Genomic DNA, 27148 nt, shown 5'->3' on the forward strand with positions numbered 1-27148 from the left:
CGCCGCCATTACGCGTTAAAAAAAAAACAACAAAAATGACAAAAATCTTTCCCTTTGTTAGTAAACGCGATAACTTTTGCGCAAACCAATAAAAATACGCTTTTTGCGATTTTTTTACCAAACATAGGTAGGATAAAACAAATTGGCCGAAAATGTTAAAAAATTTTGATTTTTACATTTTTTTTTTGGGGAATTTCATATAAAAAAATTTGAAAAATATTGTTATTTTTGCAAAATTTACGCTCTTTTTTTGTTTATAGCGCAAAAAGTAAAAATCGCACAGGTGATCAAATACCACCAAAAGAAAGCTCTGTTTGTGGGAAAAAAAGGACGTCAAATTCGTTTAGGTACAGCGTTGCACGACCGCGCAATTGTCCGTTAAAGTCACGCAGTGCCGAATCGCAAAATACCCCCTGGTCGTTTAGCAGGAAAATCCTCTGGGGCTTAAGTGGTTAACTGCATCACAAATGGTCAATTGTAAATGGAGCCCAAAGTGTGTTGAAGGGTACTGTAGCTCCAATTCCATGAAAAAAAAAAAATACAGCAAAAATAATAATAATATAAAATTTACAATGGTTACAAGCCACAATGCAATTCAATGTTTTAAAAAATAATCTTTCCTATTCATTATGCAGCCGCTGTAATTTTCTGTAAAATGCAATATGGCCGCCTGGAGGACTTCTGTAGACAGTTGGTGTACAGAACTTCTCCAAAAATGTAATTTCTTGCCTGTGTGATTGGCTCACCCAGAAGTCTGCACTAAGGTATACGTCCCTGAAACTTTCCTCATTAGAATACTGCAAGTGCATTAGCTGATTAGAATGAGCACAGACACTCTCATTCAGAATTCAGTATTCCACGCAAGCTGAATATAAAACTTTTTCTTAAGAACATTAACAGGTAGTACTCTGCTATATAGTTTGTTAGAATATAAGAATTTAGGGATGCACCGATACCCTTTTTTATAAGCAAGTACGAGTACCGATATTTTCGGTCTAGTATTAGCCGATACCGAGTACCGATACTTTGCGGTGTGAACTGTGTACATAAAAAATGAATGGGTTAAATTACCTTAAAGTAATTGTAAAGTCTCTATTTTTTAAAAAAAATAACAAACATGTTATACTTATCTCCTCTATGCGGTTGGTTTTGCAAAGAGTAGCCCGGATCCTCCTCTTCTCGTGTCCCTCTTTGGCTCTGCTTGCCCCTCCCTCCCGTCAAGTGCCCCCACAGAAAGCAGCTTGCTATGGGGGCACCCAAGCCTAGCTGCAGCTCCGTCTGGCCATTCAGACACAGAGCTGCCATTCGGCCCCACCCCCTCCTCTTCTGATTGGCTGACTGACTATAATTGACAGCTGCGGGAGCCAATGGTGCCGCGGCTGTGTCTCAGCCAATCAGGAGGGAGAGTCCCAGATGGCCGAGGGAATTGTGGACATCGCTGGATAGAGATGGGGCTCAGGTAAGTATTACGGGGTGCTGGGGTGGCTGCTACACACAGAAGGCTTTTTATCTTAATGCATCGAATGCATTAAGATTAAAAAAAACTTTTTGCATTTACAACTCCTTTAAAAACAATATATAATGATTATTTGTATATTACTTACTTATGGTAATTAACCATTTTCCACCCAGGCCAATTCTGACACTTCTCTCCTATATGTAAAAACCATAATTTTTTTGATAGAATATTACTTAGAACCCCAAACATTATATATATTTTTTTAGTTGGACTGTTTCACTGTTTTATCATTTGTTTTAAATCTTCCTGCATTTCACCTTTTAGTAAAAAACCCTGAACCCTTTATTGTTTACTTGTTTATTACTGAATATTACTGATATATTTCTGGCTTCAGAAAATAAAGAGACGTTTTATTTTTTTCTACAATCCTTATTGTCATCTTTAGTAGTAATATGGTTTCCAGCATCAACAAAAAGGGTGACGGAAAAACATCTTAAAGGACAGCGTTTGTTAATATATTTGTTAAAGCGGTAGCATCCTGCTTTTTGACACTTTTGCCTACAGGTAAGCCTATAATAAGGCCTATAATAAGGCTTACCTGTAGGTACAATTATTATCTTCTAAACCGGCATGGTTTAGGAGATATTTGCAGTGCATGTAGCCGCTCACGCGAGCGGCACATGCGCTTTAAAGGTCCGGAGGGGACCTTCAGTTTTCCTTGCCGGGAGCTTGCCGGAAAATCACTCCCGCGCGCATGTGCGGGAGTGACGTCATCGCGGCTCCGGCCAATCACAGCGCCGGAGCCGCCGAACCCGGAAGAGATGCAGAGGAATCATTGCAGCGCCCGCAGCGATGTCCGAGGGTCCGTGTCGGGGCTTCGTTCTAAGGTAAGTAATGCATAATGAGCTAGTATGCGATGCATACTAACTCATTATGCCTTTGTCTTGCAGGTTTTTTTTTTTTTTTCGGGTTTACAACCGCTTTAAATGAGTAGAACTAGTAGAACTGCAATCTCAGTAGTAGTAGTAGAACTGCAATCGCCTACATAATGAGAATAGAATAGGTAACTTGTGACTATGTAACCTGTGTGTATCTGGCTCTGATATTGGCCAGTGCCTCCGCAGCCACTGAGCTCACCGCACGTCCCCGCCACACTGATAGGTTTCCTTGTATGCTTATATACTCAGTCATTCTTGATATGTGACTATGAGCATTTGCATGTTTTTTCGCTATAAATTTTTTTGCTATGATTTATTGAATTTTAACATGTTGTATCAATAAACTTTGTTACTTTTTATATACATGAGTACTCCCTTTTCTTCATACTTGGGTTTATGGGTTGCAACTGTTAAAGTAGGATTATTACTATTTTTTTTTTTGTATGCTTACATGGATTTAGTGCCACAATTACAGGATATGCCTCTAAATTTTACCTGTGTGTACCGAAGAACCTACAGTAGTTCTGCTATGAGAAATGTGTTTTATTCATAAACCTGATTAGAACAGAATCATATCAGGACAAATATTTAAAATGAAGAAGGTCAAAGTGAGAAGTGATATTTTCAAGCAAACACTTTACTTCCTGCGCACTAATTCTATCAAAGGAACTCACCAGCAATCATTTTTCTTCCTCTTTTTTGCCTTACATATCGGCTTACACACAGTTTACAGAGTAACATCAAAATTAACTCAAAGTCTGTATAATAAGTGTGGTCAGTTTAACACACAGGAAAGTTATTTCCAGTACTTTCACCTTAAAGTCCGGAATAAATCTATCTAATCTTAAACCTGTTCTCGCCCCATTCTAAGTACTATACTAACTAGCCTATAGAGGAAAGATATCTATACTTACCTATTCTAAGGGCGCTCCGGTCAAGTCGTGATCATCTCCCAGGGAAGAGGAGCGATTGCCAATGACAGCTGCCTGTGTGGTGACATCACCCATAGGCTTACTATGGGGCATCCATTTCCGGCTGTCCCTCCTGTACACTGAAGCCAGCCACTGGGAGCCGGTCATGTGACTGGACTGGAGCTCCTTAACCAGCTACCGACCGCCTACTGCAGATTTACTGCGGCAGGCAGCCGCTCCTCGGCAAAGCGACATAGGTCTACGTCGCTTGCTCTCAGGAGGCTAGGGGGCGAGCACGTGCCTCTGGCGGCTCGCTCCCGCCCCCGCTCCTCAGTGGGGAAGTTGATGCGTGTGTCAGGTGGCTCCGATTGCCGCCTGACACCCGGGATCGTTCCCCGCTGAGAAAGGACGGTCGACTGTTGTAAACACAGCCGACCGTCCTTCTCCCTGGGATGATCACAGAGCTCATGTGATCCTTCTATAGAGGATCACATGTCTCTATGGTCAATTCAGAAGCCAAGCCCCCCACAGGTAGAATCACCCCCCTAGGCTTACATTTAACCCCTTAATCACACACAGGGTTAACTCCTTCCCTGCCAATGGCATTATTACAGTAACAGTGCATATTTTTAGCACTGATTACTGTAGTAATGTCACTGGTACCCTCAAAAGTGTCAAAAATGTCAGTTAGGGGTCCGATCTGTCCGTCACAATGTCGCAATCCAGCAAAAAATCGCCGCCATCACTAGTAAAAAAAAAAACAATAAAAATGACATACATCTTTCCCCTAGTTTTGCGCAAAATACGCTTACTGCGATTTTTATTTACCAAAAATATGTAGCAGAAAACAAATTGGCCTAAAATGTTAAAAAATTTTGATTTTGACTTTTTTTGGGGGGAATGTTATATAGCAGAATGTGAAAATATTGTTTTTTTTTTTTTTTTCAAAATTGTCGTCTTTTTTTTGTTTATAGCGCAAAAAATAAAAGTCGCACATGTGAGCAAACACCGGCAAAAGAAAGCTCTATTTGTGGGAAAAAAAGAACGTAAATTTTGTTTGGGTACAGCGTCGCACGATCGCGCAATTGTCAGTTAAAATAACGTAATGCCGAATCGCAAAATAGGGCCTGGTCATTAGGGGGCAAATCCTTACGGGCTTAAAGCGGAGTTCCAGCCATTTCACTCACCTGTCCAACAGTCCAGCGATGCGGCCGCCCGAAGCCTCGATCCTCTCCCTCGGCGCCGGCATCACTGCTGTGGGCACCCGGCTGTTACAGTTTGCGGCTTCACAGCCGGGTACCCACTGCGCATGCGCGAGTCGCGCTGCGCGTCTTGATTGGCCGGCAATCTTCTGGGACCTCTGACATGTCCCAGAAGATTGCAGGGAGGGAGGGGGAGAGGAGAACTTCCGTTCAGGGCGCCGCAGCGCTCCGAGCGGAAGTGGGAGCGGGTACCTGTCAAAACTAGGTACCCGCTCCCCCCCCCAAAAGAATGACATGCTAAATGTGGCATGTCAGGGGGTTAGAATACCTAAAGCGGAAGTTCCACTTTTGGGTGGAACTCCGCTTTAAGGTGGTTAAAGCCTGGTACACACTATTCGTTTTTTCCATTTAACCCAACGGGTTGAGCGATAAAAACTGTCAGCTAGTATAGCGATCTCCCCCGCTGAGCTATTGTGTTCTGACAGGGGAGGAACAAACCCCACCAGAACACTCCGATCAGCACTCTCTGCCATTGGCTGAGAGCACTAATCGAGAGTCGGTTGGGTGCTGGTTTTCCAGCATGAACATCCGACATACACATGGGCTGAATGTTGGGCCGTTTTCTTTTAAACTGTCAAATGTCTCCCGACATTTGGGCCGTGTTTACCCGGAATTAGAATAAGGAAGTATAGACATCTTTCCTCTACACGCTACTCAGCATAGGGCTTACAGTGGGGGGAGGTTTAGGATTAGATTAGAATAGAGTTTTACCTGGACTTCCATTTAAAAATTTTTTTGTTCTTTTAGGCTCGGTTCCCACTGCCGCGACCTGAAAGTCGTGCAACCTGCAGTTCGACTTTGCCATACGACTTGAGTATTACTTTGATAAAAGTATTATAGAATAGAAGAGAATAAAAGTCGGATAGAAGTCTCCTTGAAGTAGTACAGGAACCTTTTCTGAAGTCGGAGCGACTTCAGTAGTGTTAATTAAGACAGCTTTCATTGACTAATATGGGATTTTACATGTCACGCGACTTGGGCACTCACAAGTCGGATCCCAAGTCGTGGTAGTGTGAACCGAGCCTAATGGGCCATACACACTATAAGATTTTCTGAAGACTTTTTCCTTTAGATTTACCAAAACCATATAATATGAGGTCAAATTTAAACACTTTCAATTTGTATGCAATCTGGCAGGCCCTTGCACTACATAGAAAAGGTAAATCTGAAGGAAAAAGTCTTCAGAAAATCTTATAGTGTGTATGGCCCTTAAAGCTGGATACACACTATACAATTTTCTTTCGATTTTTTCCTTCAGACTTACCAAAACAATATAATATGAGGGCAGACCTAAACACTTTCAATTTGTATGCAATCAGACAGGTCCTTGCACTACATAGTTGAAGGTAATGGGCCATACACACTATAAGATTTTCTGAAGACTTTTTCCTTTACACTTAACAAAACCATATAATATGAGGTAAAACCTAAACACTTTCAATTTGTATGCAATCTGGCAGGCCCTTGCACTACATAGAAAAGGTAAATCTGAAGGAAATCTAACCACAAAAGTTGGATGGTGTGTATCCAGCTTAAATCTAAAGGAAATCTACCAACAAAAGTTGTATAGTGTGTATCCAGCTTTAGGCCTCTTGCACACAGATGTAAAGATCTGTACACTGACAATGCACACAGCTACATAAAGATCCGTAATGCAGTGATGCATTCAGGGCCATAATAAAATACAAACACTGACGTCTAGAAGAGGATGAAAAAGAATTTTATGCATGTATACGTGTACACACATTTACGCACCTATATGCGTTTATAGGTCTTTACAGAAAATAATTAGCTTTTTTTCACTCAGGATCTTTCTTCCAGCCTCTGCTGCATATAAACGTCAGTAAATGATTACTTGTGTGTGTGCAAGAGGCCTTAGATTTCTTCCTTGCAATTTTCAAGGTTGAGAAGCTGTTACAACTTCAGGAGGCTAAAATACAAAAAATAACTTACTTGTTTATGGTCCTTGATTTGTTCAGCGCTTTACTTATTACAAGAGATGGCGCAGATTGGCGCCTTTGTGCCAAGCTCTTCATTTTCTAAACAACAAACAGAAAGTAGCAAAAAGTTAGCTTTTCAATACTAGACATGAACAGAAAGTCCTATAAATTATTTTTTTCTCTCTTATAACTAATTTAGTGATGTGTATATGTATGTAGGTGTATACATTGCTGTATATGCATGTATATGTGAATGAATACCTTCCTCTGGATCAGTGCAGAGGTATATGAGTTGGAGTGTCCAGCAAAGCAACATTTTACATTCTACAACGCCTACAGAATTTTGAGGCATATCAGCGTAGACATAAGGATATATTTTAAAACCAAGGCTCCCATCCCTTCATGTCTATGTGTCATGATTGGCCTGTACTGACTACACATATGTTTGATTACAGGGTTAAGATAACTGTCTTCCCTAAACACTCCACTAAATATGCAGCCCAGCCCAGTACAAGAATGTCAACCAAGAAAAGTAAAAGAAACCCAAAGGAGCTTATTGATCTCTTTGCATTCTTGCAGAAAAAAATCTTATGCATGTCTACATAACGTTTTAGCAGTAAAGCCCCGTACACACGTACCGATCGTCGGCCAAACGATCGGCCGTCTTTTGTCCAGGGCTGTCGTGTCTGTTGAAAACTGCAAAAGACTGCACACAAATTTTGTTGGCCAACAACAGCCGACTGCAGAATAGATGTCATGTGATGGTTAACTTTCCCTGTGTTTTTTCTTCTCTGAGCATGCCCAGTCTTGCAAATCTGCTGATTGTCGGCCGAATTCTGTACTGACTGGCGAACAATCGGCCGTTCTGGTGTTGGCCAACAAAAATTTTAATGCTTGCACGACAGATTCTTTTCGGCCGAAAGTGCGCTGTCGGCTGTCGGAAGCATCATACTAACAAGCCTACAATCGGCCGATCGGTCGTCGGCCGAATCTTTACGGCCGACAATCGGTACGTGTGTACGGGGCTTTGCAATGGACCTATGGTCAAATAGGTGTTTTAATGATCTTTTGGGAGCAAATTAAAAAAGAGCACAGACAAACTGGAAAACTTGACTGTTTAGAAAAAAATCAGGACGTGTTCCAGATGCTGGCCCCAAAACCAAATGCAGGACCAGATACAAACAGTTGTTACATGATCTCAAATCAAGAAGCTTAAAGTTTATTAAAAGCTTTTTTTATAATGTTTAGATATTTAGATTGAGGAGTTGATAAAACTCCCGTCAGTTCTTCTTTTGCTGCCTCTGTCTCATCAGGGTTATTTCCTTTTGCTTCCATCATTACGTTCTGTCGCTGTGACTGGTCATTTAGAGTGAACCTCCCCAGCGGGAACACACAGGTGTGAAAAGGGGAGAAGGATTTTTTTTTTTTAACCACTTAAGCCCCGGAAGATTTTACCCCCTTTCTGACCAGGGCATATTTTGTGATTCGGCACTGCGTGAATTTAAAGGACAATTGCTCGGTCATGCGACGCTGTACCTAAACAAATTTGACGTCCTTTTTTTCCCACAAACAGAGCTTTCTTTTGGTGGTATTTGATCACCTGTGCGATTTTTTGATCATGCGCTATAAACAAAAAAAGAGCGTCAATTTTGCAAAAATAATAATATTTTTCACATTTTTTTATATGAAATTCCCCCCCAAAAAAATGTAAAAATCCAAATTTTTTAACATTTTCGGCCAATTTGTTTTATGATACATATGTTTGGTAAAAAAAATCGCAAAAAGCGTATTTTTATTGGTTTGCGCAAAAGTTATCGCGTTTACTAACAAAGGGAAAGATTTTTGTCATTTTTGTTGTTTTTTTTTAAGGCGTAATGGCGGCGATCTGCGATTTTTTTGCGGTACTGCAACATTGCGGCGGACAGATCGGACCCTTGACTGACATTTTTGACACTTTTGGGGTTACCAGTGATATTACTACAGTAATCAGTGCTATAAATATGCACTGTTACTGTAAAATTACACTGGCAGTGAAGGGGTTAACTTTTTTTTTGAGAGGGAGGGGTTATGTGTGTCCCTAGGGGCGTGATTCTAACTGTGATTGGCTGTGGCTTGAGGTGTAGGAACAGTGATCAACGGTCCTACATAGTAGAACCGTATGATCACTATTCCTACACAGGGGAGAATGACAGGCGGCTTGTTTACATCAGCCCCTGCCTTTCTCCCTCTCCACCCGACGATCGCAGTTAGAAGCATGCCCCTAGGGACACACTTAACCCCTCCTTCTCAAATAAAGTTAACCCCTTCCCTGCCAGTGTCATTTTTACAGTAACAGTGCATATGTATAGCACTGATTACTGTAGTAATGTCACTGGTACCCCCAAAAGTGTCAAAAATGTCAGTCAAGGGTCCGATCTGTCCACCGCAATTTTTGCAGTCCCGCAAAAAAAATCGCAGATCGCCGCCATTACTCGTTAAAAAAAAACAACAAAAATGACAAAAATCTTTCCCTTAGTTAGTAAACGCAATAACTTTTGCGCAAACCAATCAAAATACGCTTTTTTACGATTCTTTTTTACCAAACATACGTAGCAGAAAACAAATTGGCATAAAATGTCAAAAAATTTTGATTTTTACATTTTTTTGGGGAATTTAATATAAAAAAATGTGAAAAATATTGTTATTTTTGCAAAATTGTCGCTCTTTTTTTGTTTATAGCACATGATCAAAAAATCGCACAGGTGATCAAATACCACCAAAAGAAAGCTCTGTTTGTGGGGAAAAAAAGGACATCAATTTCATTTGGGTACACCGTCGCACGTCCGTGCAATTGTCCGTTAAAGTCACGCAGTGCCGAATCGCAAAATAGGCCCTGGTCAGGAAGGGGGTAAAATCTTCCGGGGCTTAAGTGGTTAATAAAAGGAAATCTGTTGTCACAGAATACACTTTCAATTTATTATCAGCATTGTAATAACAATACAATCAATAGGGTATATCTGACAATCCAATATAATTACTTGAAAAATCCCCTTTCATGTTGTGAGTGCTGCCTGTCTGCTGGCCATCTCTTTCTACAACTTCTTGGATTCCCAGCATGCTTTGCAGCTTCTCCTCTGCTGGTTACTTTTGTCATATAAGAACTATTGTACATATCCCATGGTACAAGCAGTAATTACAATGTTAAATCCACCTCCCAAAACCCCTCCACTCATCACCTCTGTAGTTCAGAAGGCAGACTCTGCAAAATGTGTGACACAGTAGTGCCTACTCACAGGGCATAGTGAATATGTTTCATAGAATTCAGAGAAGGACATGTGTGGGGATTATCACCTGAACGACCTAAATAAAATATAATGGAGTGGGCAACTACATGGCAAATCAGATTTAATGCAGAGAAAAGTAAAGTAATGCACTTGGGGGCTAAAAACATAAACCCAAACTACTCACTAGGGGGAGAACCTCTGGGGGAATTAGGGATGGAGAAAGATCTGGGGATCCTAGTAGAAGACAGACTGAGCAATAGCATACAATGTCAAGCTGCAGCTACCAAAGCCAGCAGAACTTTAGCATGCATAAAAAAATGGGATATACTCCAGAGATAAAACTATAATCCAGCCACTTTTAAAACTCTGGTAGGCCACATATAGAGAATTCTGTCTAGTTCTGGTCACCAGTCCTCAGAAGGGATGTGCTGGATCTGGAGAGAGTCCAAAAAAAGGACAACAAAATTAAAAGGGGACTGGAGGACCTTAATTACAAGGAATGACTACAAGCACTAAATTTATTCTCGCTGGAGAAGAGATGCTTCAGAAGGGATATGATAGCGATTTACAAATACCTCAATGGTGATCCCAGTGTTGGAAAAAAAGATTTAGTCCCAGAGAGTGTAAGAGGACACGGGGCCACACAATGACATTGGAGGAGAAGTGGTTTAACCTTAAACTGTGCTAGGGGGGGGTTTCACTGTCAGGGCGATAAGGATGTGGAACTCTCTTCCACAATTGGTGGTGTCGGCTGGGAGTATTGATATTTTTAAAAGACTCTTGAATGTGCATACTAAAGAACGCACCATACAGGGATATGGGAAATGATTATTGACACTGATACACATACACCTACACAGATTAAACTGGATGGAGTATTGCTTTATTCAACCTTACCTACAATGTTTTATGTAACTATATGACTGTAAATAAGCTTTAAATTGGTGCAGAGTGAAGGATTAGTGCCGGTTCACACTAGGGCGCCTCACAGGTCGCCGCAGGTCGCCTCCCATAGGGAAGCCGAGGACCCGTTCTAATAGGAGCGACACAAGTCGCTCCGACCTAGAAAAAGGGTCCGGAGCTTCTTTGGGGCGACCCGGAGGCGACCGCCATAGACTTCAATGTTATGAAGTCCGTGGCGGCCGCTCCGAGGTAGCGGCGCGCTGCTCGCACCGAGACCTCGGAGGTCGCGGTGCGAAGTAGCGTCGCCCCTATGTGAACGGGGGCTTATGGGATTTCAACAACGGCCATTCAATATAACTCCCCATGCCCTGCCAGTTGAGATCACATGACTAGATGCCAATATTTTGAAATGTGCAATCCTGCCACTAAAGCCTGGAACAGCCCCAGAAAGAATGTTAACATACATTTAATTTTACATTTAACCTCTGTCTATGGATTGCCTAAGGAGGCTTGAAATTAGCCCTAATAGGTTGTTTATTTAATAACAAAAAAAGTGCAGTTACCAAAATCAACCACTCAAAGTAACACATTTGACTGATTTAAAGTTCTGTAGATTATTTTACTTTGTACTTTATGACACTTTGCATTGTCTTACTAGTAGTAAAACGTTGTGCAGCGTTGCTACATACTTCTAACCTATGTTACATCTTATAACATTGAAAGCATGGATATTGAAATGCGTACACACATCAGCTATAGTAAATGACCTCAACCAATGCCAAATAAAATTACACCTAGGAGGAAGAATAGTATCATTCCCACAAGCCCCTAACTTTCTGCTTAGCTGGAAATCTCTCCATATTTTTGTAGCAAAGCTGCACTCTGTGAGATATTGATGGAATCTTTGATGGGTAATCATCTTAGAACACAAAGGAAAAATAACATTTACTTTAACCACTTTAGGACCGGAGGATTTTCCTGCTTTACGTCCAGGCCACTTTTTGCGATTCGGCACTGTGCGACTTTAACTGACAATTGCGCGGTCATGCAACGCTGTACCCAAACTAAATTTACGTCCTTTTTTCCCCACAAACAGAGCTTTCTTTTGGTGGTATTTGATCACCTCTGCACTTTTCATTTTTTGCGATATTAATAAAAAAACGCGAAAAACAATACTTTTCTACTTTGACAGTTAAAAAATATCCAATATATTCAATTTTTGTCATATATTTAGGCCAAAATGTATTTAGCTACATGTCTTTGACAAAAAAATTCTCAATGAGCGTATTTTAAACCGCTTTAAGACTGGAAGATTTTACCCCATTCCTGACCAGGCCATATTTTGCGATTCGGCACTGCGTTATTTTAACGGACGATTGTGCGGTCGTGCGACGCTGTACCCAAATTAAATTTATGTCATTTTTTCCCCCACAAATAGAGCTTTCTTTTGGTGGTATTTGATCACCTGTGCGATTTTTACTTTTTGCGCTATAAACAAAAAAAGAGCGACAATTTTGAAAAAATAACAATATTTTTCACATTTTTTATATGAAATTCCCCAACAAAAAAATTTAAAAATCAAAATTTTTTAACATTTTAGGCCAATTTGTTTTATGCTACCTATGTTTGGTAAAAAAAAACCCAATAAGCGTATTTTGATTGGTTTGCGCAAAAGTTATCGCAGCTACTAACTACTGGAAATTTATGTCATTTTTATTATTTTTTTTTTTAACTAGTAATGGCGGAGATCTGCGATTTTTTGCGGGACTGCGACATTGCGGCAGACAGATTGGACCCCTAACTGACATTTTTTGACACTTTTGGGGGTACCAGTGACATTACTACAGTAATCAGTGCTATAAATATGCACTGTTACTGTAAAAATGACACTGGCAGGGAAGGGGTTAACTTTTAATTGGTGATCAAGGGGTTAATGTATGCCTGGTGCTTACTGAAGTGTGTGGGGGGAGGGGACTGTGTGACACAGGCACAGATCGCAGGTTCAGCTATGCTGAATCCTGCAATCTGTCCCTGCCTGTCACTTAGGAGATCCGCCCGCTTCGTTTACACAAGTGGGCGGATCTCCTCACTCGATCCCCGGCGATCGACGGAAGAGCGGCGGTAATCCCCGCCTCTCTTCCCCTGGCCCGCCTCCTGCTGTGTCTGAATACAGCGGGAGCGAGCCTACGGTGGGACGCGCGCCGCCCACAAGGGGAGGAGTCCAGCGACGTAGACCTAAGTCGCTGGACGATAACGAACCACTTTGCCGTAGTACGCTCCATGTGAGCGGTCGGCAAGTGGTTAAATATCAGCTGGAGCTTGAAGGGTGTTGTATGCCTGCTGGCCCAGTGACATCATCTGGTCCTCCACCTTCTATGCAGTAGGGTGCAGAGCATTTATCCCTCAATGGTAAGTGTCATTCCTATTAGTGTGTCAAGTAGAAATAAATAGGCTGTACACTGATGATGCTGCATGCCTCCATGAATAAGCCTTGTGGGGGGGAACATGTTAACGTGGAAGATGGAAAGGCGGGACTATAAGACTATATATGAGACAAATGGTATAAAGTGCGCTACTCTTTTTTACATCTGCATGTGCTGGATATATCCAAATACAAAAAAGCCTAAATGAATAATGAAGGCAGAAGCCGGAGCTGCGCTGCTGTTGTGATTAGACACAGCGGGAGCCAGACTGCGGGAAGAGCCTCGATCGCCGCTGGCCTCCTGCGATCTTTGACTAGAATGACAGAAGAGGGGCCTGCTTATGTAAACAAAGCAGGCGGCTCTTCTGTCAGAGAGGCAGGGAAAGATCGTGTGATTCAGCTAAGCCAACCCATTCCCCCACACAGCCAGTAAGCACTATTAGGCATACACTTAACCCCTTGATCAACCCCAATGTTCATCCCTTCCCTGCCAGTGTCATTTATACAGTAACAGAGCATATTATTTAGCACTGATTATTGTAATAATGTCACCGGTCCCCAAAAAGTGTAAAAAATGTCAGTTAGGTGTCCGATCTGTCCGCCGCAATGTTGCAGTCCTACTAAAAATCGATGTATGTGGAAAGGGGGTTGGGACTTCTAGACAAGACACATGGGGAACACGTGTGTCTCCATCCCTATTTAAGGAATAAGAAAGGGGAAGTTGGGACTTTAAATGAGGTGTGCTAATGAACCAGAGCAGGGTGTGATAGGTAATCACACCAATGTAAGGCAACCAAGAATAATGAATAATACCAACAGTGTTTATTAAAAACATCATCACATCAGTGTAAAATTTACAAGTTGCATAATGATAATAAATACAAATGAAAAAGTCATACATCACAATAAAAGAAGTCATGACAAAGATACTGTACATAGACAGCGTAAGCTGTATGGTAAGGAGCTGGAGATTGCAAGATCAGATAATAGATGACAACACATGCCAACATAGAAGTGAGTAAGGGATTACATCCTATGTGCTCAACGCGTTTCGTGGAACATTTTCCACTTTTTCAAGAGCAGATGCCAACAGGGGTCTGTAAAAAGTATAAAAGCATATTAGAGATAAACGATGTTGCTGAAAATGTTTATAGTTGAGGGCTCATACACAAAGTAGGGGGAGGGAAGAAAGATCCAGAATGGATAAGCCCGACCAGATCAGTCCGAACCCTTACTAAAGATTTTACATTGCAGTGCCAGCTCAAGAAAATATAAATGAGATGTTGAGGTTTCACAGCAACATGTTCAGGGGCCACATGATTGGTAATGAAGTCTTCGTATGCAGGGATCAGGATCAGAAATAATGGTGTGATGGGAATTCTGGAAGTGACAAAAATATATATACCGGTTGGAAGAATCAAAGAGTGTGTGAAAGTGAATGCAGTCCAGCTAAAAATCGCTGATCGCCGCCATTACTAATAAAAAAAATAAAAAAAAAAAATTCCAAAAATCTATCCCGTAGTTTGTAAACGCTATAACTTTTGCGCAAACCAATTAAACGCTTGCCGACCGCCGCACGACTATTTACTGCAGCGGTCAGCCCCGTACAGGCAAAGTGACGTAGGACTACTCCCGCCCCCGCTCGTGTCCCCCGCGTGTGAACGGCGGACCTGATGTCCGCCGGCCACTCGCAATCTCCCCATGGAGAGGGAGAAAGGCAGGCAGCTGATGTAAACAAAGCCGCCTGTCATTCTCCCTGATGTAAGAACAGAGATCATACGATCCTGCTATGTAGGATCGTATGTCTCTGTGCTTACATCACTAGCCACACCCCTTTACAGTTAGAAGCACGCCCCTAGGGACACACTTAACCCCTGCATCACCAATAAAGTTAACCCCTTCCCTGCCAGTGTCATTTTTACAGTAACAGTGCATATGTATAGCACTGATTACTGTAGTAATGTCACTGGTAACCCCAAAAGGGTCAAAAATGTCAGTCAAGGGTCCGATATGTCCGCCGCAATGTCGCATTCCCGCAAAAAAAATCGCAGATCGCCGCCATTACTCATTAAAAAAAAACCCACCAAAAATGACAGAAATCTTTTCCTTAGTTAGTAAACGCAATAACTTTTGCGCAAACCAATCAAAATGCGCTTATTGCAATTTTTTTTACCAAACACATGTAGCAAAAAATAAATTGGCCTAAAATGTTAAAAAATTTTGATTTTTACATTTTTTTTGGGGAATTTAATATAAAAAAAATGTGAAAAATATTGTTATTTTTTCAAAATTGTCGCTCTTTTTTTGTTTATAGCACAAAAAGTAAAAATCGCACAGGTGATCAAATACCACCAAAAGAAAGCTCTGTTTATGGGAAAAAAAGAACGTCAATTTAATTTGGGCAGAGCATTGCACGACCGTGCAATTGTCAGTTAAATTCACGCAGTTCCGAATCGCAAAATAGGGCCTGGTCAGGAAGGGGGTAAAATCTTCCGGGGCTTAAGTGGTTAAAATACACATTTTGGGATTTTTTTTAACCAAAAATATGTAGCAGAATACAAATTGGCCTAAACCGATGTAAACATTTTTTTTTTATTTTTTTTTTATTGGGAATGTTTTATAGCAGAAAGTAAAAAATATGGCGTTTTTTTCAAAATTGTCGCTCTTTTTTTGTTTATAGCGCAAAATCTAAAAACCACAGAGGTGATCAAATACCACCAAAAGAAAGCTCTATTTGTGGGAAAAAAAGGACATTAATTGTATTTGGGTATAGCATCGCATGACTGCGCAATTGTCAGTTAAAGCAACAGTGCTGTATCGCAAAAAATGGCCTGGTCATTAAGGGGGTAAAACCTTCTGGAGCTGAAGTGGTTAAACATTCAAACAAGAAAGGTCATTGTGATAAGCAAGTACAAAGTTTTCATCGAAAAAAGTGATTGGTGTATAGATCAATTCCATCATCTAATGGTTGATGTCAGTGCTCTTAAAGTGACAGTGCAGTGCTATTCCACTTCAATTCACTCCATGTGCACAGTGCCCCAACCCCAATGGGTGCAGACTTACCAATTGTAGTTGATCTCTTATGGCTTATGCCAAAAGGGATTAAAAGAAAGCTTTTCACAGCTCTGCTGTGCGTGGCTAGGTGTCCTTAATGCTTTCTTTTTACCCAGGCCAGTTGGAGCAGTGCCATCTTAACCACTTAAGCCCCGGAAGATTTTACCCCCATTCCGACCAGGGGGTATTTTGCGATTCGGCACTGCGTGACTTTAACGGACAATTGCGCGGTCGTGCGACGCTGTACCTAAACGAATTTGGCGTCCTTTTTTTCCCACAAACAGAGCTTTCTTTTGGTGGTATTTGATCACCTGTGCGATTTTTTGATCACGCGCTATAAACAAAAAAAAAGCGTCAATTTTGCAAAAATAGCAATATTTTTCAAATTTTTTTATATGAAATTCCCCAAAAAAAAATTTAAAAATCAAAATTTTTTTACTTTTTCGGCCAATTTGTTTTATGCTACCTATGTTTGGTAAAAAAAATCGCAAAAAGCGTATTTTGATTGGTTTGCGCAAAAGTTATCGCGTTTACTAACAAAGGGAAAGATTTCTGTCATTTTTGTTGTTTTTTTTTTAACGTGTAATGGCGGCGATCTGCGATTTATTTTGCGGTACTGCGACATTGGGGCGGACAGATCGGACCCTTGACTGACATTTTTGACACTTTTGGGGTTACCAGTGACATTTCTACAGTAATCAGTGCTATATATATGCACTGTTACTGTAAAAATACACTGGTAGTGAAGGGGTTAACTTTATTTGGGAGGGAGGGGCTGTGTGTATCCCTAGGGGCGTGCTTTCTACTGTGATTGGCTGGGGCTTGAGCTGTATGGACACTGATCAACGGATCTACATACTAGATCCGAGTGATCAGTATCCTAACAGCAAGGAGAATGACAGGCAGCTTGTTTACACAGGCTGCCTGACATTCTCCCTCTCCCCCGCCGATCGCCGAGTGACCGGCGGACATCGAGGTCCGCCGGTCACACGCGCGGGGGGGTCCGTGACCACGCGGGAGCGGGAGCGCGCCTCCGGGGGCGCGCGCTCGCTCCCTAGACCCTCACAAGCTAGTGACGTAGCCCTACGTCACTTTGCCTGTGAGGGGCTGACTGCCGACGTAGATCGGCGTTAGGCAGTCGGCAAGTGGTTAAGGGCATTATAGGTCCGCGGGCAATGCAGTGCACTGGGGCCCCGTCTACACAATCACCCACGAGAATAAAAATGCAAATTATTGATGAGGCGATATATTTTGGTACAGCAGTGCCAGGCTAATCACAACTTCCAAGTTTGGCGGCTGGGTCCGGTGAACACACAAACAGACGGGAGTCAGATTCGACTGTCCTGTGTGTGCCTGTTCCCTTGGAGGCGGACAGGCATTCCTGCAGTTGTGGGCTCCCCCTCCACGACCCAAGTGGCCTGACAGCAGCGCAGGGCCGACAGGTGTTTTCCACCTGCTAAGTTCGGTGGTGGGATGCACACGGGAATCAGGACGAATGCTTGGCTGGGTCGTTGGGCAGGTGGGGCCCCCCAGGCAAGTGGGGCCCCCGGGCAACTGCCCAGCGTGCCCATTCGGTAAGATGGCCCTGAGTTGGAGCTCAAAATGTGTATAAAGCCACGGTTCTTTTTGTTATATAAATATTTTGATCAATTTATTAAAAAAAAATAAAAAAATACGTTCCGTAGGTAAACCCTATTTTTGTTAAATTGTATTTTTATATGATAAGTACACGTATGTATAAGTGTTTTTGTAAAATACATATGCTTACTACATTTGTACTAATGTTGTATTTAAAATCCTTTCAATAAACGTTGTTAATAAAAAAAAAAAAATGTGTATAAAGCAGAGAGGGAAATCATTGCGCAAAAACATCTTTATTAAAACACATCAACACATCATAAAAAACGACTCACATTGTTAAGTGGCCTCCCCGACACCCAGAGATCATGTGCCTGTAATTATTAGAACTGCCGTTGGCCGCCACTCTGAGAGCGCAAGCCGATAATATCCATGTATGGACTGAGAGCCGAGAGAACCGCTATGAGACTATGGGCTGTGAGTCCTCATCTCATTATATTAATATCGGTGATTGCACCATTGTGCAGCTCTTCACTTCTACTTGACAAGTGGAACAGCTGAGGGATGTGCTCCTGGGCATGCACCTGATGAGAGCTGGAGATACAGTTTGGGCGGCATAGCTTCCGTTGATTCATTTTAGCCTGTTTAAAGCCAAAATATTTTTTAGTTTTGGGTCGAATAAACAATGTATAAGACCCGTGTCATTTTGTTTTCTTTTTTTGCATTGGCTGTCTGCTCTTCTCTTTTTTGCAGAAACAGTAGGTGAAAGGAAATTTGCTTCGGTTAGTGCTCTTTGAAACCATGACATAATACTATAGAAAATTTGCAAATGACCAGATTTAGGGAGGGAATAAAAATGTCCACCATGGTTTACAGATACAAGTATTAATTTACCAAATAGCACATGGTAGCACATTTATGGGGAAAAACCTGTCAGAAAGGTAATGGCACTTCTGTTATTTAAGTTGCCACTTGGAAAGTTATTTTCAAAGGATATTTAATAATTTTGCTACAATTATGTAAAAATGATGAAATTTCATCCATAGGTGTGTGGGTGAAACTAGACTGGAATTCCTATTAAAAAAAGTATACGAACTAAAAACAAGCAAAATGAATGTTATGGTGTAATATTATCCAGATGTTATAAAACTGTGTTTATATTAAGTCTAGATTACAGGGAGGACATCATTTGCAGGAGGGAGTGATGATGTATGATGTTGGAGTCATAGTGAATCAAATTTAATAGTAGGTGAAATGGGATAACAGAAATGAATCAGTCCTTTGGGCATGTGGGAATCTAACAGAACTTGATGATGCCATATTGTAACATTGCAGTTTTGATAAATAAAAGATTCAGCATGTTAAGTTCTTCAACAAGGAGGTTATCTAGCTTAAAGAGGTTGTAAAATCAGAAGGTTTTTATCTTAACCTCCCTGGCGGTATGATTCTTTCGGATTTTAGGTGCTGAAAGCGGTACCATTATTTTGCATGTAATTCTTAAGAATGAGCAGCCCAAACCAACTATTTACATTTTTTTTTTTTTTTTTTTACTGTGCGTTCTTCTTTATAAAATCTTGGGTATGATAAAGTTTGAAACACAAAATGTATAAATTATAATATAATAAAAAACTATAAATAAGTTAAAGTATGTATGTATGTATACATATATATATATATATATATATATATATATACGTATATATATATATATATATTTATATATATATATACGTATATATATATATATATATATATATATATATATATATATATATATATATATATACATAAAAAGTACAGTAAAACTGCAGGAAAGGGCACTGGGGGGGCAATGTAATGTGAATTTATTTCATTTTGAATGTTATCAGTGTGTTTGGTGTGTTTTACATTTGAATTTGCCGTCGGTTCCACCCCCCTGCGAACGTCACATCGCAGGAGACGGAACCTGGGGCACGGAGAGGATCGGGACGGGAGGAATATCCGCCGCCGCATACCGCTCGCATACATCGCTGGATCCCGGTGACAAGGTAACCAAGTAAAAAGTAACCTCTTTTACAAGATCCAGCGATGCTTCTGGCAGTACCCCGAGTGTGGCTCGGGGTTACCGCTTTTGGCTCTGAAATTTAACCCCGAGCCACGCTCGGGAATACCGCTAAGAGGGTTAAAGCATTCTATGCATTAAGATAAAAAGCCTTCTGTGTGCAGCAGCTCCATAATACTTACCTGAGGTCCCTCTCTGTCCAGTGATGTCCACGAGTGTCTCAGCCTTCCGAGATTCTCCCTCCTGATTTGCTGAGACACAGCAGCGGCACCATTGGCCGCCGCTCCTGTCGATCAAAGTCAGCTAGCCAATCAGAAGAGAGAGGGGGCAGGCTGGGTCAAGGCTCCTTGTCTGAATGGACACAGGGAGCTGTGGCTCGGTTTGGGTGTCCTCATAGCAAGCTGCTTGCTGTGGGGGCACTGAACAGGAGGGAGGGGCCAGGAGCACCGAAAAGGGACCCGAAAAGAGGAGGATCTGGGCCACTCTGAGCAAATCCAATAATTTTAATTTTCATTTGCATGTGAATGTATTCAAACTGAACACAGGTTTATCTAATTTGATAAGCTATATGAAAATTCAATTTGAAAAGTGACTTTTTGTAAAGTGAAAAATCACTTTGCAAAATAAAAATATTCATCTACAATAAATCTAGCCTCCATACATTGCACTGATGATGGCCAACAAGCCCGAAACAGCTTTAGGGTCTATAATATTAGATTTTATATACAGCATGTCAAAAACCTATAGATAGACATTTGGCCACTGGGGTACAAAGGAATGATTTTAATGGCCCCATCTTCTATTCCTAATTAAGGAAAAAATTATTTTTAGTTTTTTTTTTGGTTGTGGTAGAAGTGATGGCTTGTAAATACAATCTGTGTTAAGAAGTCAGGGCTGTACTTCGCTGTGGAAAGTGCCATTTATAACAAGTTGAAAATTCATAACTTGGCTTAAACTCATAGAAGAAGAATAATATTTCAAAAGTGGCAGATGTTTTTATGAGTGTCTATCTACTACAGAGAATAACATTAATGGAAAAAATACATTTGCAATGTTGCAAACCATTATTTTTCAATGACAGCTTTCAATGGAATCTGTCACAAATAACATTGCCTAGACATGAAGCAGCTAATGCCTCGTACACACGCATGGATTATCGGCCGACCGATCGGCCGACTTTTGTCCAGTGTTGTTTTGTTGGTTGGAAAGTGCCTAGACTGCACACGAATTTTCTCGGCCAGCAAAAATCTACTTCAGAAGTGATGTCATGTGATGGTTTACTGTCCATGTGTTTTTTCATCTCTGAGCATGCCCAGTCTTGCTCATCAGATTTTTGTCTGCCGAAATCTGTACTGACTGACGGAAAATCGGCCGTTGTGTTGACGGCCAACAAAAATTTTATAGCCTGCGCACCAGATTTTTTTCGGCCGAAAAGTCGGTTGTCGAAAGCATCATACTAACAAGCCGAAAATCAGCCGATCGGACGTTGGCCGAAAATTCCCGGCCAATAATCGATGCGTGTCTACGAGGCTTTACTTTGGAAAGGCACTCTGTCTGTAGACCAATACCGGAAACACTGCAGGAATACGGTGCATACACTCAGAGGTTATCTATAGCAACGTAAAAAAACTGCAGATACGGGTGAATTCTGAGCCGTCCAATAGTATTGGTGCTTGCCACAAAGCTTCACCCTTTATATTCCTACTGGCCCATCACTATGAAGGGCTAGCAGCTCAGTGATGGCAAACCTTGGCACCCCAGATGTTTTGGAACTATATTTCCCATGATGCTCCTGCACTCTGCAGTGTAGTTGAGCATCATGGGAAATGTAGTTCCAAAACATCTGGGGTGCCAAGGTTTGCCATCACTGGGCTAGCTTATTGACCAGTAGGAATGTGTAGGTGGCAGGAAGGGGCAGGCAAGCTTCAGTAGGATAAAGAAATGGACTCAGCATGCCCAAGCTCCATAGTTTATCAGTTTATACCCGTAGGAAATTTTTCTGTATTTATTATGTTGATTTTGTAAAGTGAATGTTCATTGTCAATCAACAAATCATATCCTAGCAAAAATCTCTCTTTTGTTTTCTTACATTCATTTCCTTTAGAAATGATGTGTGTTTCATATGAATGCAGGTTCACCGTATTTACTACTATTTACCTTGCAAGGAAACAGCCTCTACAGCTTTGGTAAAATAATCCAATAATCTTTTTAAATAAGGATCCTTCCACTGAGTCTTTTAGTGTGTGGTAGACATTGTTTAGTCTATGCAATCGGGTATAGCATGGAATGCAAAGATCTTAACATTGGGGAGACAAAACAATCTCTCAACAAACATATGGCCCTGTATAGGGGGGTGACCACTGCAGATCAGGACCCAGCGGACTAAAGCCTAGTACACACGGGCCAATTGGCGGGCAAAATCAGTGGATTAAAAAGAAAACGTGGGTATGACAGCTGTTCGGCTTCTGTTGGATGAGTGTGCTGGAAAACCAGCAGCCGACTGGCTACTGATCAGCACTTTTAGCCAATGGCTGAGGGCGCTGACCAGAGTAAGTGTTTTGACGGTGGGTACGTTCCCCTGTCAGAACACAATAGCGTAGTGAGGGAGATCATTGTACTAACATTAGATTGTGTGCAGGAGGGTCAGCTCCCTGGGTTATAAATATATATCTGACCCATCCAATGTAAAGGATTACTACTTTGGCCTTGCCTTTGCCTGAGGCATGCGCTGTGCACCCAACAACTGGAATAAGAGCTGGAGTGTATATCTGACCGAATCTGTGCTGGAAAGGGGTTCTTCTTGTTAAAGAGTGTCACAGAGGAGCTGGGTAGAAGCTGTTGCATGGACATATTGAGAAGAAGTCATTGCCCAAAGGCTCAGGTTTCTTTGACTGCCTCCAAAGGGACAAAAAGCCAGACTTATCCAACTTCAGGCTAGGTTCACACATATGCAGCTCTGTGAGACACAGTTTTTTGCAGGCACAGCAGCCCATTAATTTGAATGGGCTGGCGTGTCTCCTGAAATGCATGGAAAAGGTCCCTGCAGCATTTTAGAAATCGCAGGCTGCAAGAAAACCGCAAGTGCAGTGCGGTTCCTATTAACCAGTACATGCAGCGTGCTATTAGAATTAATGACATCTGCACGCATGCAGCGCATTTCTTTGTGTGCGGGTGGTTGAGGCTGCAGATGTGAACCTAGCCAAATAAAAAACTGTTATTGCTCTTACAGGGTCACATAGCTGTCTGGCTGTTCCTCTACTTACCACATTTGTCAAGAAGCTGCTCCTAAAGGGCCTGCTGATATTTCAGTATACCTGTCCTCCACTTTTGTACTTTTTTTGGTACCCAGCATCCCTGAACCTTCTCTTCTGTTGAGTTCAGGAAAAAAAAAGGAAAAAGTCTAAAGTGACTGATGCCTAACTTTTTTTTTTTTGCCCCAACATACACCAAGGACTAGACCCAGACCTCTATAATTCTAGTCCTCTATGCCACCTGAGGGGCACCCACCAGTGCTATGAATGAAAGGACAGAAATAGGAAGAAATGTAAGTAGGAGGGAAGGAGAAGGATGGGAAGGAAAGAAAGGAAATTAGGAGAGATGGAATTGAGGCAGAGAAGAAAGGAAGGGAGTGAGAAAGGAAAGAAAAAGCAGTTGAGGAAGGAAGGAAGGAAGGAAGGAAGGAAGGAAGGAAGGAAGGAGATGAGAAGCAAAGAAAGGAAATTGGGAGAGATATAATTGAGGCAGAGAAGAAATGAAGGGAGGGAGAAAGGAAGGAAGAAGCAGTTGAGGAAGGAAGGAAGGAAGGAGATGAGAAGCAAAGAAAGGAAATTAGGAGAGATAGAATTGAGGCAGAGAAGAAAGGAAGGGAGTGAGACAGGAAGGAAGAAGCAGTTGAGGAAGGAAGGAAGGAAGGAAGGAAGGAAGGAAGGAAGGAAGGAAGGAAGGAAGGAAGGAAAGAAGGAAGGAGAAGGAAGGAAGGAAGGAAGGAAGGAAGGAAGGAAGGAAGGAAGGAAGGAAGGATGGAAGGAAGGAAGGAAGGAAGGAAGGAAGGAAGGAAGGAAGGAAGGAAGGAAGGAAGGAAGGAAGGAAGGAAGGAAGGAAGGAAGGGAGGAGATAAGAAGGAAAGAAAGGAAATTAGGAGAGATGGAATTGAGGCAGAGAAGAAAGGAAGGGAGTGAGGAAGGAAGAAGTAGTTGAGGAAGGAAGGAAGGAAGGAATGAATGAAGGAAGGAAGGAAGGAAGGAAGGAAGGAAAGAAGGAAGATATAAAGCAATGGGGGGAGGGAGAGAGGAGGTGAGGGAAAAAAACAGGGAGCTTGGAAGGAAGAGGGAATGAAAGGAGAATGGAAGGGAAGGAAGAAGGATGGAAAGCAGTGATGAAGTAAGGAAGGGAGTGAGGATGGAAGGAAGGTATAATGGACAACAAGAGAAAGAAAGAAGAAGGAAAAGAAGGGAGGGAGAGAGAAAGGAGAGAGAAAGAAGAGAGAAAGGAGGGCACAAAGAAAGGGATGGATCTTGGCATTCTTTATCCCATTTTTAATATGACCTGATTAAATGCACAGTGCACCTGAGGATTGCATCCTTCTAAGGAATACAATAAAATTATACATTTTCCTGAATGCAGCTGACTTGGATGAAATCACAGACACAGTTTATTTCCCCGGAGAAGCACCATTTGGCAGCATTGTGGAATCAGCAGAACAAGCATCCAGGCAGACATCAGAGTAGAATCTGACAGTCATCAGATTGATGTAAATTATGGTTAAATGCATATTATTATATTTCCACTTGGCCTTCTCTGACCTGTTCTCTCTTATTAGTTACATGTCTAGCAGTGCCTGAGATCATTTCATAGCTGCCAATCATACTTCCAAAATATCCTGAATTTCTGCTCCTAAATATTTGTTTTAATAATGTCCTTTATTTTTAAAACTGACCAATTGCATATAAAAATCACTTTCTTTCTCATGCTGGATCTAACACCTAGGATGTTTTTATTGTTCATTTGGCTTTTTGTTTCAGAGAGGCTAATTTACTATAGGAGAAGCTGCTGTTTACTTTAAAAATATGAAAAAGAAAATTTGCGAAACAGCCTAAGTTAAAAGCTGCAAACACAATGGTCTCCATTCACGAAATGTTATCTACCAGTTTGAAAATTGCTACCAAAATACTGCATGCATTATTTCCTAAAGTATTTTAGTAGTGAAAACGTGCGGTATTTTAATGTAATAAATAAATAAATAAATAAATGTCCCCCGAAGTAAATCCATTGTCAATCCGGATTAACACCACCCGATGAACAACCACCCGAGCGTTTTTGCTTTTTTGAGATAAATACCGCATAAAGTAAACTGACTTCTTCAGTATCATATGTGATACTTGCGAAAATTGTGCCAGGTGACCCAAATACGGCATGCAATACGCTTTCGTAAATTGAGTACGATATTACTGCATGCACTATTTCCTAAAGTATTTTAGTAGTGAAAACGTGCGGTATTTTAATGTTGACACACACCAGCCTCCGTAACAACCAAGGAATAGGTGGTTGTTAAAGAGCCGGTACTCGCCTTGTCCCTAACAACCATGACTCATCTGCTGTCAGTGGTATTCCCCGCTGACAGCAGAATGTACGTAAACAAAAGAAGAGCCAGGATTAAAAAAGGAAAAACCCTTGGATCCCCCAATCCATACCAAGCCCTTTTTTGAGCATGCAGCCAGAAAAAAAAGGGGGGGGGGGTTGAGAGAGTGGCCTTTCCCCCGAAAGCACCTTGTCACCATGTTGATAAGGACAAGGGGCCTCTTCTCTACAACCCTGGCCTAGGGGTTGTGGGGTTGCAGGGGTGATTATCGTAATCTGGACGCTCCCTTTAACAAGGAGGCTCTCAGATCCCAGCCTCCCAAACCCCCCCCCCCCCCCATGTGAATAATTTTTGGTCATACAGTAGTATCCCTACTCATTCAATAAAAAAAATTGCCAAAGCAAATAAAATCAACATAAATAAATAAATGTCCCCCAAAGTAAATCCATTGTCAGTCAGGATGAACAACCACCTGATTGTTTTCGCTTTTTTGAGATAAATACCGTATAAAGGAATAGTAAACTGACTTCTTCAGTATCATAATATGTGATATTTGAGAAAATTGTGTCAGGTGACGCAAATACGGCATGCGATATGCTTTCGTAAATTGAGCACAATGTGACAGAATGACCTTAATATACAGTATGTGTGGATCAGTGCTACACTCAAATTTGTTAATAAACTTTCAATTATATAAACAACACATAAACCTAATGACAAATACAAGTGCAAATATTGTGATAAAAATCCTGAAAATGATAACACTAAACTCAGTGATGTAAACCAAACAAGTGAAAATAAACAGCGCACTTATGATATCTAAATAGAACAAAGTCCATGCAATGTTTGTGAAAAGTCCAAAATATCCAAGACTCCAGGTAAATAGCCTCCACTGTCCCCTTTGCGGTAAACACTCACCTTAAAATGCTTCTAAAGGTTCAAGGTTTTACCTTCATGCATTCTATGCAGTAAGGTTAAAAACCATCTCTGTATAATACTTACCTGAGCCTCATCGCGATCCAGCGATGTGCACAAGAGCCTCGGGTCCCGTTGCTGCTAATCACAGCCAGTGAGCCAATGAGGAGAGAGGGGGGGGGGCAGGGCAAAACCGTAGCTCTTTGTGTGAAAGAACATGCACAGCAGCGGCTTGGATGCCCCCATAGTAAGCTGCTTTCTCTGGGGGCACTCGGCAGGAGACAGGGGCCAGGAACACTGGCGGGGGACCTGGGAAGAGGAGGGCATCTCTGCAAAACCACTGCACAGGGTAGGTAAACATAACATGTTTGTTATTTAAGAAAAAACATTGCCTTTAATATGACTTTAAATCTTGACCCCAATAACAAAGGTTAAGCGCACAGCTGAATATTCAAGGATCTAGCGAGGTGCTTTAAAGCTGTATTAAACCTAAAAGCAAACATGTATTCTATTGCAGTTTACCAATTCTTACATTGATGGCTGCATTAGTTTTCTTTTTTTTTTCAAAAAATTTTCTTTTATTAGGCTTTCTTTCACTTTTGGCTTCGGGTTTAATAACGCTTTAACAGTGGATACAGAAAGAGCAGCCCCCCAATATGCTTCAGCCTGAACTGATTACCAACATGACTCTATTAGACTTGCAAGAAACAGCTTCACTGATCATCCAGCAAGGTAAATAATCCAAGTATAAACTCCTAGTAATAATGCTTAACAAAGTAGCAAAAGGGACATAGTGCTCACCGCTAAAACACATTTAAAGCAAGGAGAGAGCTCTTCCATGAGTTACTAACACATGGCAAAGGAACAGAACTATCTGGAAGGAG

At 41.4% G+C, this 27148-nt stretch overlaps 1 protein-coding gene across 1 annotated transcript in view; it reads right to left on the minus strand.

The window, feature by feature from the left end:
- ARHGAP20 (Rho GTPase activating protein 20) overlaps positions 1–27148 on the minus strand; it is a 211706-nt gene that overhangs the window by 157020 nt on the left and 27538 nt on the right. Inside the window, exon 2 of the mRNA XM_082244937.1 lies at positions 6524–6609. Within this exon, the coding sequence (XP_082101063.1) occupies positions 6524–6609 (86 nt within the window). The remainder of the gene's footprint in view (positions 1–6523; positions 6610–27148) is intronic.

Source organism: Pelophylax lessonae (assembly GCF_965119305.1).
Source record: "Pelophylax lessonae genome assembly, chromosome: 2".
NCBI classification, from domain to species: domain Eukaryota; kingdom Metazoa; phylum Chordata; class Amphibia; order Anura; family Ranidae; genus Pelophylax; species Pelophylax lessonae.